This window comes from Apodemus sylvaticus, chromosome 6 (assembly GCF_947179515.1).
Source record: "Apodemus sylvaticus chromosome 6, mApoSyl1.1, whole genome shotgun sequence".
In the NCBI taxonomy this organism is placed as follows: Eukaryota; Metazoa; Chordata; class Mammalia; order Rodentia; family Muridae; genus Apodemus; species Apodemus sylvaticus.
In genome coordinates this window covers 22,420,944-22,435,674 of record NC_067477.1, presented here as the reverse complement: position 1 = coordinate 22,435,674, position 14,731 = coordinate 22,420,944, and the positions used below count along the sequence as shown (strand labels likewise).

The following is a 14,731-nucleotide window of genomic DNA, read 5'->3' as shown; positions in this document are numbered from 1 at the left end:
TAATCTTGCATGCTTTTAAATGTTTTAAATTTTCAAATTTTCCCTAAGTCTTTAACATCCACGATCATTGTCTTAAGTTACTGACAAAAGCCCAACAGCAGCCAGCTTGAATTCCCTCAAGTAAACTATTTTAAGTTTTGCCCACATGTTTAACCAATCCTTGTACCAAACCACTGAAATAAACCCTTCGTGCTCAACTTCGCCCGTGAGGAAGTTGGTCCCGAAGGGCTTCCGTAGTCTGTCTTTTTTTTTTTAAAGTCACTTCCGTTCTGACGGGGTCGCGTTGGTGGATTCACTTCCGGTGGTGGCGACTTGGACGACTGAACGAAGATGGTGAGTGACTAAGGGTTTCGGCCAGTAGTCGTGGCCACCGAAGCGCCCCAAGGCGGGAGGACGAGGCGATGCGCCGTTCGGGTTCATCGCGGCCCGCGGGGCCAGAGCGATTCGCACTCCTCGGGCGGACGCGGGCAGGACGCACGGCGCCCGGGGAGAGACCTGCCGTGAACCGGTCGAGTAGGCGCTGCAGGGCTAAAGCCGAGCGGGTGAGCCCGGCCGGCGCTGGGGACAGCGGCTGAGCCGCAGGACCAGCGTGGTGTTTATCCGCCCACGGCTCAGCGCTCTCGGGTTTGGTTTGCTGGGCCGGATTCAGATGTAGGCACTGAGGGACCCGGGCGAGCACGGTTGAGGTCGCTTCCTCCGTGGAAGCGCTCCCATTCTAGAGGAGGGAGACAATGAACACGTCAGGGAGCAGGGCCGGGCCAGATCATTAATATGTGGCTGTGTTGTGAGAAGGTGGCTGTTTTGATAGCGTATCCGCCAAGGACCCTTCTTGGATGTGAAATCTGAGTAGAGGCCTAAAATTAAGGTTTTTATATCCGTGCTGATAACTGAGTGAGACCAGGGCAGGGCAGAGGGTCAGAAAATGCAAGAGGAGGCAGCCCCGAAGTCCGCCTGAATCATGAGCTGCTAGGCCGGTGCGTCTGAGTGTGGGTGAAGGGCAGAACTCACAAAAGACCTGTGATGAGTTTGAAAAGTATTCCAAACATGCGCCCCTCATTTTCCCAGAGTTGTCCTTATTTCTTAGAAAAACCCCGAAGATTATGATTAATGTCCTCATTTTAATGAGGAAACTGATTGCAGTAAGTGGCCATTGGTGGGACACATATTCTCTTTTCTAGAGCAGTTGAGAAATTCTCTGGGTTTGCTACACAGCAGAACTTAGTGTGATTTCTAGCTAACAAGCTTTGTGACAGTATACAAGTCCGTTAACCTCTCTGGTCCTTTTATCTGTCTGTATATTAGGGGGCCTTTAAGAATCAAATGGCTCGGGTAAAGAGCACTTTCTGCGCTTTCAGAGAACTCAAGTTTGGTTCCCAGCACCCATGCCAGGAGGCTCCTTAACCATCTGTAACTCCAGCTCTGAATAGGTCTGAAACCTATCTTGGGATTGTGCTGAATTAACGGTAGTGAAGGAAAAATAGCTAGCACACAATTGGAACCTGAAACAAACACGTCCCAGACATTGGCTGTGCCAACCACAAGCAAGGAAGTAACAGGTTGTTAAAGGCTCTAACTGGCACATCCTATTCTAGCACAACCAACTGTGTCTCCCGGAATCTCTCTTCAGCTCTCAAGTATTTTCAGAGTAAAACACAGTTTTAAGAGCCTTGCATAGGGCCGAATATGCTTGGCATCATTTCTGATGTGGTTTTGTCCTGCTACTGAAGCGGCCAGCGTTGTAGTACGAGGTGCCTCCCTAGGGTGGTGAATCTGTAACCACCGTTAACTCCTGTTTCAACTCCACCATTGGGCAGATGAGCTGGCACTTGCCTTTAAGCCTGACCACTTGAGTTTTATCTCCCGGACCTACAAGGCAGAAGGAAAGAATCCCTGGAAGTTGTCTGCTGGCTTCCTCATGGGTGCCCTGGCATGCAGGCACATAGACCACACTTGCACTAAACCACGTATTTTTCCACAGGAATTTAAATTTAATTCATTGTCCTGTGTTAAGCGTTGTTTTAAAAACAGAAAGCCTGGTGAGCTTTTCATGCATTTTAAGATGATAGCTTTTCAGATTGGAAAGGAAGTCTTTCCAGATCCCAGGCTATCAGGATAGGAGCTTGGTAGGTTGCTGTTGAAAGTCTTCCGTGAAGTAAGGCAGTGATGGCTCATGCCTTTAATCCCATCACTTGGGATGCAGAGGCAGGTGGATTTCTGAGTTCGAGGCTAGCCTGGTCTACAGAGTAATTTCCAAGTCAGCCAGGGCTACAGAGAAACCCTGTTTCAAAAAACCAAAAAGAAAAAAGTCGTCTTCTGTGTCCTGTGGACTTCTAGAGAGAGTAGACGGCCATGGAATATGTGTGACGAGACAGCTTTCGTAGTCCAGGACGTAGTGTATATTAGAAAATGGCAGGTCTGAACCCCCTGGTTGAGGGTGCGTTCTGACAGCCAGCTCTCTTACTGGCTTGTCATCACTGAGTGGATCTTGGTTCTAAGGCAAGTAATGTCCCCATAGTAAATGCACACCTGGGCTGCCAGGTACTCACTTGGTGTCCACATACTACAGTGGGGTGTGCTCGTGTTTTAGAGTCAGAGTTCCAGAGGGTGTTCTTTTGAAGTGATCATATTCTGAATTCATGTGTGTCTGTCTTTTTATTCCCCAGGGTCAAAGTCAGAGTGGCGGCCATGGTCCTGGGGGTGGCAAGAAGGATGACAAGGTAAATAATAAGCAAGATCTGATCTTGCCATAGAAACTGCCTTAGGGCTCGGCAAGTTCTTCATAACACCACACACTTTAAGAAGCAAAGTGATGTATAGTTATTTCAGCAACTTTGTATACAGATGGAGCCTGCTTCAGTTTTAAATAAGTTTAAAGAGCTTATTGCCCTGAGTTAATGATATTTTTTAAGCATGAACATTGTAGAAGTTTTAAAGTAGATCACCTGTAAGTGTTTAACTTACCGAGGCATGAGAAGTGCCTCACCCAACCAAACTTGGCAAATAAATCAATTATGACCTCTGGCTACTTATTAAAAAAATCTAAGTCACTGCCTTCTCTCTAAAGAGATTATATTTACTTGCTGTAGTTTGGTCTTACTAAGAGAACAGGAATATGAGGTCTGCTTTTTAAAAGGTGGTCATTTTGCAGAGTGAGCAAGGTGTGTGTGTGTGTGTGTGTGTGTGTGTGTGTGTGTGTGTGTGTGTGTAAAGCCATAATCAAAAAGAGGCCATCGGTGTGAGGTAGGGATGAAAGGGAAGAAGGAAATAATGTAATTGTATTTTAATAAAAAAAAATAAAGGGGATAGTTATTTTAAATATCCTAAGAGATGAGAACATCTGTACCCTTAGGAATAGATATGGTTTTGATACAAACATAAATGTTCTTTTTCTGGTTTCCATTCTGTCTCCTACAATGCTAAAACCGGAAGGACAAGAAAAAGAAATATGAACCCCCTGTTCCAACTAGAGTGGGGAAAAAGAAGAAGAAAACGAAGGGACCAGATGCTGCCAGCAAACTGCCACTGGGTAACGCCTGCTCTTCTGCTGTCCCCCAGCCCCCAGGGAAAGGACTCTGCTTATAGCATGGAGTAGGAGGACGGCAGTCAAGCTAGCTCAGCCTAGAACCCCATTCTACTTATCAACCCGCGTGTAGCCCTCTACTGGGTTGGCAGGGAAGTCACATTTTGTCTCAGAATACAGTGTTACATGAGTCTGCTGCCTGCTCACCATTCTCAGTGCCTGTAATCCCAGCACGCAAGCCACTGGATCCCAGACCAGCCAGGGCTGCACAGAGAGACCTTTCTCAAAAAAGAAAGATAGACAGACAGACAGACAGACAGACAGACAGACATACTAGTCACTGTCTCTAAATAGCTAGCCCCTCTGAGGTATTAAACATGTAAGTCATTTATTTCTTTTGTTGTTGTTTTGTTGTTGCTGTTGTTGTTGTTGTTGTTGTTGTTGAGGGCACACACATGCTTCAGTGTGAGTGTTAAGGCTGGAGGGCCGCTCTTGGGAGCCGGTTCTCTCCTGGCACTGTTCTAAGATGGAGCTTAGATCATGGGCTTGCACAGCAAGTCCTCTACTCACAGAACCTTTGTCTTGACGGCCCTGTTTGTTGTGAGGCAGCGTCTGGGTTTGTGGTCCAGGCTGTCCCTGGGTTTGTGGTCTCTTGCGGCAGCTTCCCGAGTGCTGGGATTAATGCGCCACAGTGGAGATGGAGTGTAAACCATGGATCCAGTCTCAGTCCCTTCCATGCTGTAAAGTGCTGTATCACTCTATTAACGTGTGGATATGTCTGATATGTCTGAACTAAAGTTTTTTTACTAGTTTTTTCTTTTTCAAGAATTATTTTATGTATATGAATGTTTTACCTGCCAAGCACATGGTTCTGAGCAGCCGTGTGAGCACTAAGAACTGAGCCCAAGTCCTTGGAAGAGCAGCTAATGCTCCTGTGCTAAGCCATCTCTTCGGCCCCCTTAGCACAGTTACTCATCTGTGTGTGTGTGTGGGTGGAGCCCATGCACGCTCCCTCAGGTACATTGTGAGCATGTGGGGGTCAAAGCACAACTTGCAGGACTCATTCCGTCCTTCTTCCACAGGGGTCGGGGGCTAGAACTCAGGTCTTCAGCCTTGGCAGCAAGCTCTTCAGCCATTGAGCCATCTTGCCAGCCCTGAACTTAAAAGTTTTTTAATGGCTTTCTGATGAACATAAAGTAAAACTTTATTATAAATTTTTCAAATGTCTAAAGCCTCTTTTAATTTTTTATTACAGTAACACCCCACACCCAGTGCCGCCTGAAATTACTGAAGCTAGAGAGAATAAAAGACTATCTTCTCATGGAGGAAGAATTCATTAGAAATCAGGAACAGATGAAGCCATTAGAAGAAAAGCAAGAGGTGAGTAGAGAAGGCGCTGTAGTCTTCTTTACTGAGTGAGTTCTGTTGAGAATCTCATCCTGTCGTCAAATGGGTGGACCTGTGCAGACTTCTGACTGGCTAGCTTTTAAAGCCAGGGAGAGGACACAGCAGGTAAGTACTGACTGCATCCTGGCAACCTAGTATGAAAAGGTAAAGATCCAGGCTGGGTGTGGTGGCATACGCCTGTAATCCCAGCACTCTGGGAGGCAGAGGCAGGCGGATTTCTGAGTTCGAGGCCAGTCTGGTCTACAGAGTGAGTTCTAGGACAGCCAGAGCTACACAGAGAAACCCTGTCTCAAACAAAAACAAACAAAAAGAAAAAGGTAAAGCTCCAGATGAGGCGCACATCTGTCACCCTGGCACCCGTCAGCCAGACAAGAGGCAGAGATTGGACGACCACCCAGGAGTTCCTCAGATAGCCAGGAGTACACACACCCTGCAGGTTATTCTCTGGTCTTTGCATGCTCAGACACACATACACAGAAATTGAATGAATGAAAAAGAAAGCATTTTCTGTTTTGTCACGAGGCAGATGCGGCAGGTGCTTTGTAAAAGCATCATCTGCCTTACGGTCTAATCTGCTTTTTCTCCTTGGCTGTTACTAGGAGGAAAGATCAAAAGTGGATGATCTCAGGGGGACCCCCATGTCTGTGGGAACTTTGGAAGAGATCATTGATGATAATCACGCCATTGTGTCCACGTCTGTGGGCTCAGAGCACTACGTCAGCATCCTGTCATTTGTAGACAAGGATCTGCTGGAACCAGGCTGTTCAGTCCTGCTCAACCACAAGGTGAGTTGCTGGTCTTTAAGGAAACCCACAAGAGTCTGTTCTTCGCCTCAGACCTGGCTCCTTGTGCTGGAAGTGGGTCACCAAAGCAATCACAGAATTGGGGGCAAGAAACTGGTACTGGTACTGTTTGCTATAAACGACTGACAAAACTCATGATCACATGTTAGGACTTGATGCATTGCAGGTGCATGCTGTGATAGGGGTGCTAATGGATGACACAGATCCCCTGGTCACGGTGATGAAGGTGGAAAAGGCCCCCCAGGAAACCTACGCAGATATTGGGGGACTGGACAACCAGATCCAGGAAATTAAGGTGTGGTGGGGACCAGGTCGGGTGTGCAGAATTCTGGTTTCTTACAGCTGTCCTGTTTGGATGCTTTGGGGTTGAGGTGCATGTTTGTTTTCTTTATTGAGCAATTCCCGCTGTGGATCTTTATGTGCTCAGAACTGTTAGGAACTGAAAACCACACTAAACTATGTGATGGTCCTGTAGTATTTTCACACTTTACATAGTTAATGTTGACTCAGTATCAGGTGATAATGTGATGTTCCCAGCTGTGCTAACTTTGCTGTTGTGTACTTATATAGCATACAGTGCTAGGGCCTAGGCTATGGTCCCTGTCCCTAAGTGGTCCTGGATCCTGGGAGGTGTGGTTGTTTCCAGTACCTATGTGCCTGCCCACTCCCCGCCCTTCATCTGTAGGGAGGTCAGGCAGAACTGTGGAAGATCTCCGCACTGACCTCTCAGCTGGAACTAAGCACACCGTGTGTGTGTGTGTGTGTGTGTGTGTGTGTGTGTGTGTGTGTGTGTGTGTGCGTGCGTGCGTGCGTGTGCGTGTGCGTGTGCGCGCGTGCGCACTCAAAAATAGTTTTAGCTTCCTTATTTTTTTATTTTGGTCCAGAATAGCTAAAGTGTTGCTCAAGGCTGACTTCTGAAAAGGAAAAGGAAAACTGGGTGTGGCTTAGAAAGGGAGTTGATAAGGAAACTCAGTGAGACAAAAATCTCCTTGAGACACATGTCCTCTTCAGCGAGCCCTACCCCAAGTGCAGGTTCTGAAGAGTGAGATTTCTATCTACCTTTGTGGGAAACGATATTTTCATGGCAAGTAATGCTAATAACCTCAGCTAAGCTTTGCTTTTTACCACGTTTCTTCTCTGCAGGAGTCTGTGGAGCTGCCTCTTACCCACCCTGAGTACTATGAAGAGATGGGGATAAAGCCCCCTAAGGGGGTCATCCTCTACGGCCCGCCAGGAACAGGTACGCCACGTGACGCTGGAGCACTGCACTCCTGTCTCCAGCAGCATTGGCAACATAGAGACACCACAGTCCCTTCGCTTAACTGGAGCTGGGGTGGGGTGGGAGAGGTAGACATATTGCTTAGCACGCACAGAGCCATGGCTTGGTCCCCATCCCCCCACCTCCATACCACCCCATGGACACACAAAACAAATTCTCAACCTTGGCTGACCTTATACAATGACATCTCCTTGAGAGTTCTCTGCAGTGCTGTCGTTTGACCCAGCCTCAGACCAGTGTGGAGATGGCGTTCAAAGGTATTCTGAGGTGTTGGGTCAGGTCCATTTACTGGTGCAGTAGCACTAAGTAGGTACTGTTGGATGGTGATAAACACACAACACACATTTAGCATTACAGTCGGACAGTTGTCCTAAGCTGTGGATACCAATGCTTGGCAGTTGATTGCCCTGCAGATTAGAACAGGAGTGGTCATTTGCTTAGAGAACTGACGTTGAGTTTCTGACCTGTGTTGGGAGATATTAAGAGACTGAGAAGTGTCTTGCCCCAGAAGCCTGAAGCTACAAGCCACTCTGTGTTATCTCAGTAGAAATGAAAGCCATGGAGACGCTGGGTGAGCCCAGGGCCGCAGAGTCTTGGTGTTGAGCTGGCCATGGCTGGAGCTGCAACACTGTCCTGACCCACCAGTGTGCATCTTGAGGTGTGGGCACTGCAGTGCTGGGTGCACCGGCCTGTCAGTGGGAGGCTTGTTCAGTGACTCCCTGTGTCACTTGAAGTACCCCAGCAGCTTTCTTGGCGGCTCCTAGACACTAAGATCTTCTTGTCCTAAGAGACCCTACCCTGTCTTTACCATCCCGATGGTCTCCCAGCAATTCTATTACCTTCTGAGGCTTTTTACCTGCCATTCTTCTGTGACCAAGCAGGACATTGTTACCACATGGTGTCACAAAGTTTAGCCCTCTGTCACTCCCTAGCTCTCCCTCTGCATCCTGAGCTAGTACCCAGCGCTCCTCATTTACTTTCAAAGGGGCCAAGGTCTTACCAACTTTAAAACTCTGAGTACTCTGAGTAACTGGCCTGTGCTAAAGGCTGGTCTCTGGGGCTGGGATGCGCATCAACGTTGGTTAGAGCTCCTAAAGTGAATTCAGTGTACATGGCCAACCAAGGGTGAGAACATGTTTGGGGGGTGTGTGTGTGTGTGTATACGTACGTACGTACACGTACAAACTGAAAGAACCAGTGATAGAGCAGTGTTAGAAACACTACTTGAGGGGCTGGAGAGATGGCTCAGTGGTTAAGAGCACTGACTGCTCTTCAGAGGTCCTGAGTTCAATTCCCAGCAACAACATGGTGGCTTAAAATGATCTGTAATGGGATCTGGTGCCTTCTTCTGGTGTGTCTGAAGACAGCTACAGTGAATTAATTAGCTAATTAATTAACTAATTAAATGAGAGGAATTGCCTCCCTCGGGAAGGGAGTGCCAAGCCTCAGTTGTCTTCTGATCTTCCCCAGCTCTTGTCTGTGGGCTCCATTGACTGGTCCTGCTTCCAGTGTTTTGACAACCCACAGCCTGCCTACCCAGTACTGCCTTTGGTGGCTCCTGTTGGAGGCTGCTTTGTGTCTAAGGGTCAAACCTAGGATTCCCAGAAGATATTTTATCACTAATAGTTCTATGGGAGTTTATTTGGTTTTTTAAAACTGGGTTGGATAAGTCAGATTACTTTTTATTTGTTCGTTCATTCATTACATTCATTCATTGGTTTTGATATAGGTCCTCATGAAGGCCAGGCTGGCTTTGAATTCAGTGTCTAGTTCAAAATGACTTTCAGCTTCTAATCCTCCTGCCTCCGCCTCCCAAATTCTGGATTCAAGATCTGTAGCACCAGGTCTGGTTGCATTAAGTTAATTTTATATGCAACTTTGAGTGGATCCAAGAAAAAGCTCCTTTTCAGAAAAAGCAGATCGTTGTTTTGCTAGTGCAGAGTGGTTCTTTCCATAGGTAAATATGGTGGTTGTTCAGATCACGGGTTCTCCTAATGCTGTGACCCTTTAATATGTTCCTTATGTTGTAGTGATCCCCCCATCATAAAATTATTTTTGTTGCTACTTCATAACTAATTTGGTACTGTTATGAATTGTCATGTAAATATCTGGTATGCAGGATGTCTAGTATGCGACTCCCAGATGGGTCTCCGACCACTACTTTGGATGATACTTTGGGCACAGAGTGTGAAAATAACCAAGTAGAGCGCACAAAATGTCTCAATGACAATGGTGTCTGTCACACAAGCCTGGCAACCTCAGTTTGATCTTCAGAACCCATTGAAGGTGAAAGAAGGGCAGTGTTCCTGCCAGGTTGTCTTCTGTCCTCCACAGGTGCTCTGTGGCGCTCCATGGCACACCGACCCTACACAGACACAACACACACATATATAATAATTTTTTATGAGAAAAAATAGCCAAGTAAAGGTGTTGCTGACATTATCATGATGACTTTTAGAAGAGTGCAAAGTCTGTGTTAGATTGGGGAGCAGAGGAGCCGACAGCTGCCGCTGTGTTGTCGTTGTTAGTGTCCATCCATTAGGATGGGGTGCTCCTAAGAGCAGTTAAATGGCTTTCTTGTCTTTTTACCCAAAATAGGTAAAACTCTATTGGCCAAAGCAGTAGCTAACCAAACTTCAGCCACTTTCTTGCGAGTGGTTGGCTCGGAGCTTATTCAGAAGTACCTAGGAGACGGGCCCAAACTCGTCCGGGAGCTCTTCCGGGTTGCTGAGGAACACGCACCGTCCATCGTGTTCATTGATGAAATCGACGCCATTGGGACCAAGAGGTAGAGTTGCCCTGAACTGTTCACTGTGTAAGGTAAACAGTACTGGCCCTGGCTGTGCACGGCCCTCTGGATAGTCTGCTCTCTGCCCTCCCAGGGCCTTAAGCACCCATCCAGGCAGTGTCTGGAGCCCTGTTATGTCAGAGCTCTTGCATGGAGCCGTCCAGACTCTGCAGGCGCACTGTAATCATGGTAGTCTTTGCCTTGCAATGAAAAGGTTGGACCAAACAGGGAGACAAAAAATGGGGCAACTTCAGGCAGAATTGCTGTGCAGTGATATGGTTCAGAAGTGTGTCTGTCCATCTGTGCTGCTGAAAACAACACTACAGGCTGGGTGGTTTAAAAAGGTAGAAACTCGTTTCCCCTCTGCTCTGGGCCATAAAATCTAAGACCAGGGCACGAGCATCATTGTCTGTGCAGGGCTGTGTCTGCTCCAGGAGCATGCGTTGTTGCTCCGTACTCCAGCAGAACAGCAGAGAGAAGGGCCCATGCTCGCTCGCTCCCCCTGCCCCTTGATCAGTGCTAGATGGAAACTTTGAGAGGCGCATTTGACCTAAGCAAGGAGTGCTGGACTGTTGTGCAGTCATGGGGAGGGACTCCTCAGGCTGAGGCAGGCACGGAGTCCAGGCTGTTGGAACCTGTCCTTTAACAGAACCACTGGTCTTCGTTTTCTTTTTCCAAAGATATGATTCAAACTCTGGAGGTGAGAGAGAGATTCAACGAACAATGTTGGAACTGTTGAACCAGTTGGACGGATTTGATTCGAGGGGAGATGTAAAAGTTATCATGGCCACAAACCGAATAGAAACTTTGGATCCAGCACTTATCAGACCAGGTCAAATTTGCTTATGTTACCTCATGGAAAATTAATGGGTTTGTGCTTGAAATGTGCATTGGGGATTGTTATATAACAGTACACAGACTGGCAAACACTGCTATGCAGTAGAATTTACCAGAAAACACCTTGATCAGAGAGACAGCCTAGTTAGGAAAGAAAACTGCCTGTGGGCGAAAGGGCCTGAATGTCATCTAACACATCCATCAAATGAGGTACAAGAAGAAAGGAGGAGTGGCCCCTTGTTCTGGAAAGACTCAGTGAAGCAGTATTTGGCAAAACCAGAAGGGGGAAGTGGGAAGGGGTAGGTGGGAAGACAGAGGGAGAGAAGGGGGCTTATGGGACTTTCGGGGAGTGGGGAGCTAGAAAAGGGGAAATCATTTGAAATGTAAATAAAAACTATTGAATAAAAAAAAAAAAGAAAAAAAAAGGTGGATGTGACCCTAGTACTGGGGAGGTCGAGATAGATAGTGCGGAGAGACACTGATCTCAAAAGACAAGGTGATAGGAGCACGTGCAATGCGCATGCACACACATACCCCGCACACGCAACACACACCGCACACACACCTCTCGCGCACACACACACCAAGTTCAAGGCTGTCTCCGTGGATCCCAGCTAGGAGACTGACACTGTCTTGACCTTTTCGTTCTAGTTCTGCACTGTGATTTTTTCCTCCCAGTTCTCAGTTTCCTTTTTACCCTGGAGCACTTGCTTTTTACTCTGAAGAAAACGTCCATCAACCACAGTTCATAATGACATTCAGGTAGCACTAGAAGGCGTGCTCTTGCCCTTAACACCATTCAAGGTCCCTGTGTTTACTCCTGAAGGCAGCAGAGCAGGGGTGAGCTCAGATGTAGACACTCACAGCACAGAAATGAAGGCTCACCTTTTAGGGTTCAGGTGTCCTCCCCATAGCATCATCTGACCAAAGCACCCCCTGTGGGGGTGGACTAAGGCTCTGAGTGGGCAGTGTGGGTCTGGATGGAGTGCTGAAAGCTTTGTCTCTGCAGGCCGCATCGACAGAAAGATCGAGTTCCCCCTGCCTGATGAAAAGACCAAGAAGCGCATCTTCCAGATCCACACCAGCAGGATGACACTGGCTGATGATGTGACCTTGGATGACTTGATCATGGCAAAGGATGACCTCTCTGGGGCTGACATCAAGGTAAGGGACTGGGTGGGTTTGCCTCTAGAAATCTGGGCTGTTAGAAAGAGTCGCTTGGTTGTATAATCATCATGTGGCTCTCAATACATCCAAATGAAAGATTTGCTTTTTTATTTGAAGCCATTTAATGCATTAATTTATAAAGTAAATTACCCCACCCCTGTGAACCCACAAGGATCAGTTACTAACATTAACTTCACCACCTCCTGTGCAAGACCTGGGTGACCTGCTTGGGAAAGTCAGACTTTGTCGTCTGTCAGGGAAGCGTCTGCTGGGCTTCCCTGACAGACGACACTCTGCGCTCTTGTTCCCACGCTGTGGCGATGGGCTCTGCTCAGCTTTACCTGTTGCTTTCATTGCAAATGTGAGTTAATAGTTTCCCACAGTTCTTTATATCGAGGCCTGTGAGCAATGCCTGTGGTGCAAGCTCCTTCCTTCCAGGAGCAGGCTCTTCCCCAGCGTGGCGCCCTGGTTAGTCGCTGAGGTCATTGGCATCAGTCCTACAGAACTAGGTTAAATAGCTTAGGATAGTTTTCCTTTTTTATTGAAAATTACTTTTTAATTGTATTACACTAACTTTTTTTAACATTTTTCAAGAGTTCAGCAAAGTTTCATCACCAGGATATGTCTACCCACATGCCCATCACCTAAATTTAAATGGCTAACCATTTCCTGTTGTCTTCCACACATACCTTTTGGTTGAGCTATTTAAAGTAAGCAATCTGGTAGCCATTTCCACAACAGCTTTTGGTGCCAGGATTGTAGTATTTTAGTCTTGTTATTTTGCTTGTTTATTTTTTTTTAGGTTTAATTTTTAATTTTTTGTTTTGTCTTATTTGTTCTTCTAGACAGGAACTTGCTTTGTATAGCTTTAGATGTCCTAGAACTCGCTCTGTAGACCAGGGTGGCCTCTGAACTCCCAGACTTGGCTTCTGCCTCCCAAGTACTGGGACCACCTGGCTCTAATTTTTAACTTTTAATTATATGTAAGTGTGTATTTTCACGAGGGACTCTGTGGGAATATAGCTACCTGCAGAGGCAAGAAGGCGCCAGGTTCCTGGAGCTGAGTTACAGACACTTGTGAGCCCGAATGGTGCCAGGACCAAACTGGGGCCTCTGCACAGCTCGAAGCATACCAAGTGCACGTGCACTCACCTCTGCCTTCTGGCTTATCACCTTTTCTGTTTCATAGAAATATTTCTAATAAGGGGACTAGAGTTAAGAGTTAAGAGCACTGGCTGCTCTTCCAGAGGATGCAGGTTCAATGCCCAGCACCCACATGGCTGCTCACAGCCGTCTGTCTGTAACTCCAGAGGACAGACACCCTCACACAGACATACATGCAGGCAAAGCACTTAAACTTTTAAAAATATATTTACTTTATTAAAAAAAACTAAAGCACTTAAACTTTTAAAAAATATATTTACTTTATTAAAAAAAACTAAGAACGGTATTTTTACTGAAAGTGAAGCTGCAAAAATTCACTGAGGCCCAGAGCCTGAGCCACCGCTCAGCACCCCAGACCTCGGCCAGTCCACCCCTTCAGAGTCTTCCCGGGCTATGCAGCCTGGATTCTCAGAAATTATGAGACATTTGAAAAATAACCTGTTCCCAAGTGAGCAATTTGTGTTTAGTCTGTTTTATACTTTATTTCAAAATATCTCTCTGAATTCCTTAAGATAAAAATAAGTGTTTCAGTCTGAACATACTGTTCCTTTTTTTCTTTCTAGACATGGTTTCTCTTTGTATCCCTGGCTGTCTCCGCTCTGCAGCTGACCTGCCTTTGCCTGGGATTAAAGGCATGTGGCACCATACCCAACTCATACTGTTCTTTCTTTCAGGCAATCTGTACAGAAGCTGGCTTGATGGCCTTGCGGGAACGCAGAATGAAAGTTACAAATGAAGACTTCAAAAAATCTAAAGAGAATGTTCTTTATAAAAAACAAGAAGGCACCCCTGAGGGGCTGTATCTCTAGTCCATAGTCATCGTCAGGGATGGACGGTGCCCCGTTAATCACTTCCCAGTTAATTTTGGCTAGAAGGCCTGTATGGTGGAGGGTGCTGTGCAGGCTGTCTCCATCTGTTGGCCACTGTGCTGGGCTGCTCTATGCTCCCAATAAAGGATTGTCCTGGTTTGCTCTCTATTACTGTAAGAACACCAAGACCAAAAACAGCTCGGGGAGTTGGGGGAAGAGTTCATTGCATCTTACAGCTCACAGTCATCATGATGGGAAGTCGGCAGGGATCTGGAGACAGGAGCTGAAGCAGGAGCTGTGGTGGGATCTACTTCCTGGCCTGCTTTCTAGGCAGAACCACCTGCCTATGGGCGGCACTACTCATAGGAGGCTGGGCTCTCCCACTAACTCATTAAGAAAATCCCATAGACTTGCCTATAGGCCAATCTGATGGAGACATTTTCTCCAAGTTCCATCTTCCCAAATGACTGTAGCTTCTGTCAGGCTGACAAAAGGTAATCAAGGTAATCAGCTAAGTGTACTTTCCCAGCTGCTCTGTGGCTGACACCCACGCCTCCCTGCAGCACACAGGAGCATCCTGTACTGGGGAAGCCTGTGGGTAACCACAAGGAACCCCACCTCCTCTTTCCAAAGCCAGTGCCTCGGGTAAGCCACAAGGCCAGTGGTCTTTGAATAGTAAAGATAAGTTAATGTGGCTGTTTCTCAGGAGGGTCTGCTTTGCTGTGGACTCTGCAGGGGCTCCACACTGGGCAGTACATGTTCCCAGGAGGCTGAGAGCCCTGAGGAGTCGGTGAAGAATCCTATCCCAACCATGCCTGCCTCAGTTCTGGGTTCATAAACCTCAGCACTTGGTATTTCCTTTTTTAACAGATGGTTCATTAAAGCCACAAGAGATAGGTGACCTATGGAAGAAGGTATATACGTCTCCTGTTGCCAACATGCCTTAAGTACAAATGT

At 46.9% G+C, this 14,731-nt stretch overlaps 1 protein-coding gene across 1 annotated transcript; it reads left to right on the top strand.

Moving 5' to 3' along the window:
* Positions 1-259: 259 nt before the first annotated feature.
* Positions 260-13,942, top strand: Psmc1 (proteasome 26S subunit, ATPase 1). Its single transcript, XM_052185256.1, has 11 exons — positions 260-333; positions 2,664-2,717; positions 3,430-3,526; positions 4,776-4,900; positions 5,527-5,712; positions 5,897-6,025; positions 6,874-6,970; positions 9,608-9,797; positions 10,478-10,629; positions 11,644-11,798; positions 13,640-13,942. The coding sequence occupies exons 1-11, from the start codon at positions 331-333 to the stop codon at positions 13,772-13,774; spliced, it is 1,323 nt and encodes a 440-aa protein (XP_052041216.1). The 5' UTR covers positions 260-330; the 3' UTR covers positions 13,775-13,942.
* Positions 13,943-14,731: the final 789 nt, after the last annotated feature.

Excerpts from the sequence above, each read along its gene's own strand:
- Psmc1 (XM_052185256.1), top strand. Across the intron at positions 4,901-5,526 it reads CATTAGAAGAAAAGCAAGAG|GAGGAAAGATCAAAAGTGGA; the intron begins GTGAGTAGAGAA and ends GGCTGTTACTAG. Across the intron at positions 11,799-13,639 it reads TCTCTGGGGCTGACATCAAG|GCAATCTGTACAGAAGCTGG; the intron begins GTAAGGGACTGG and ends TCTTTCTTTCAG.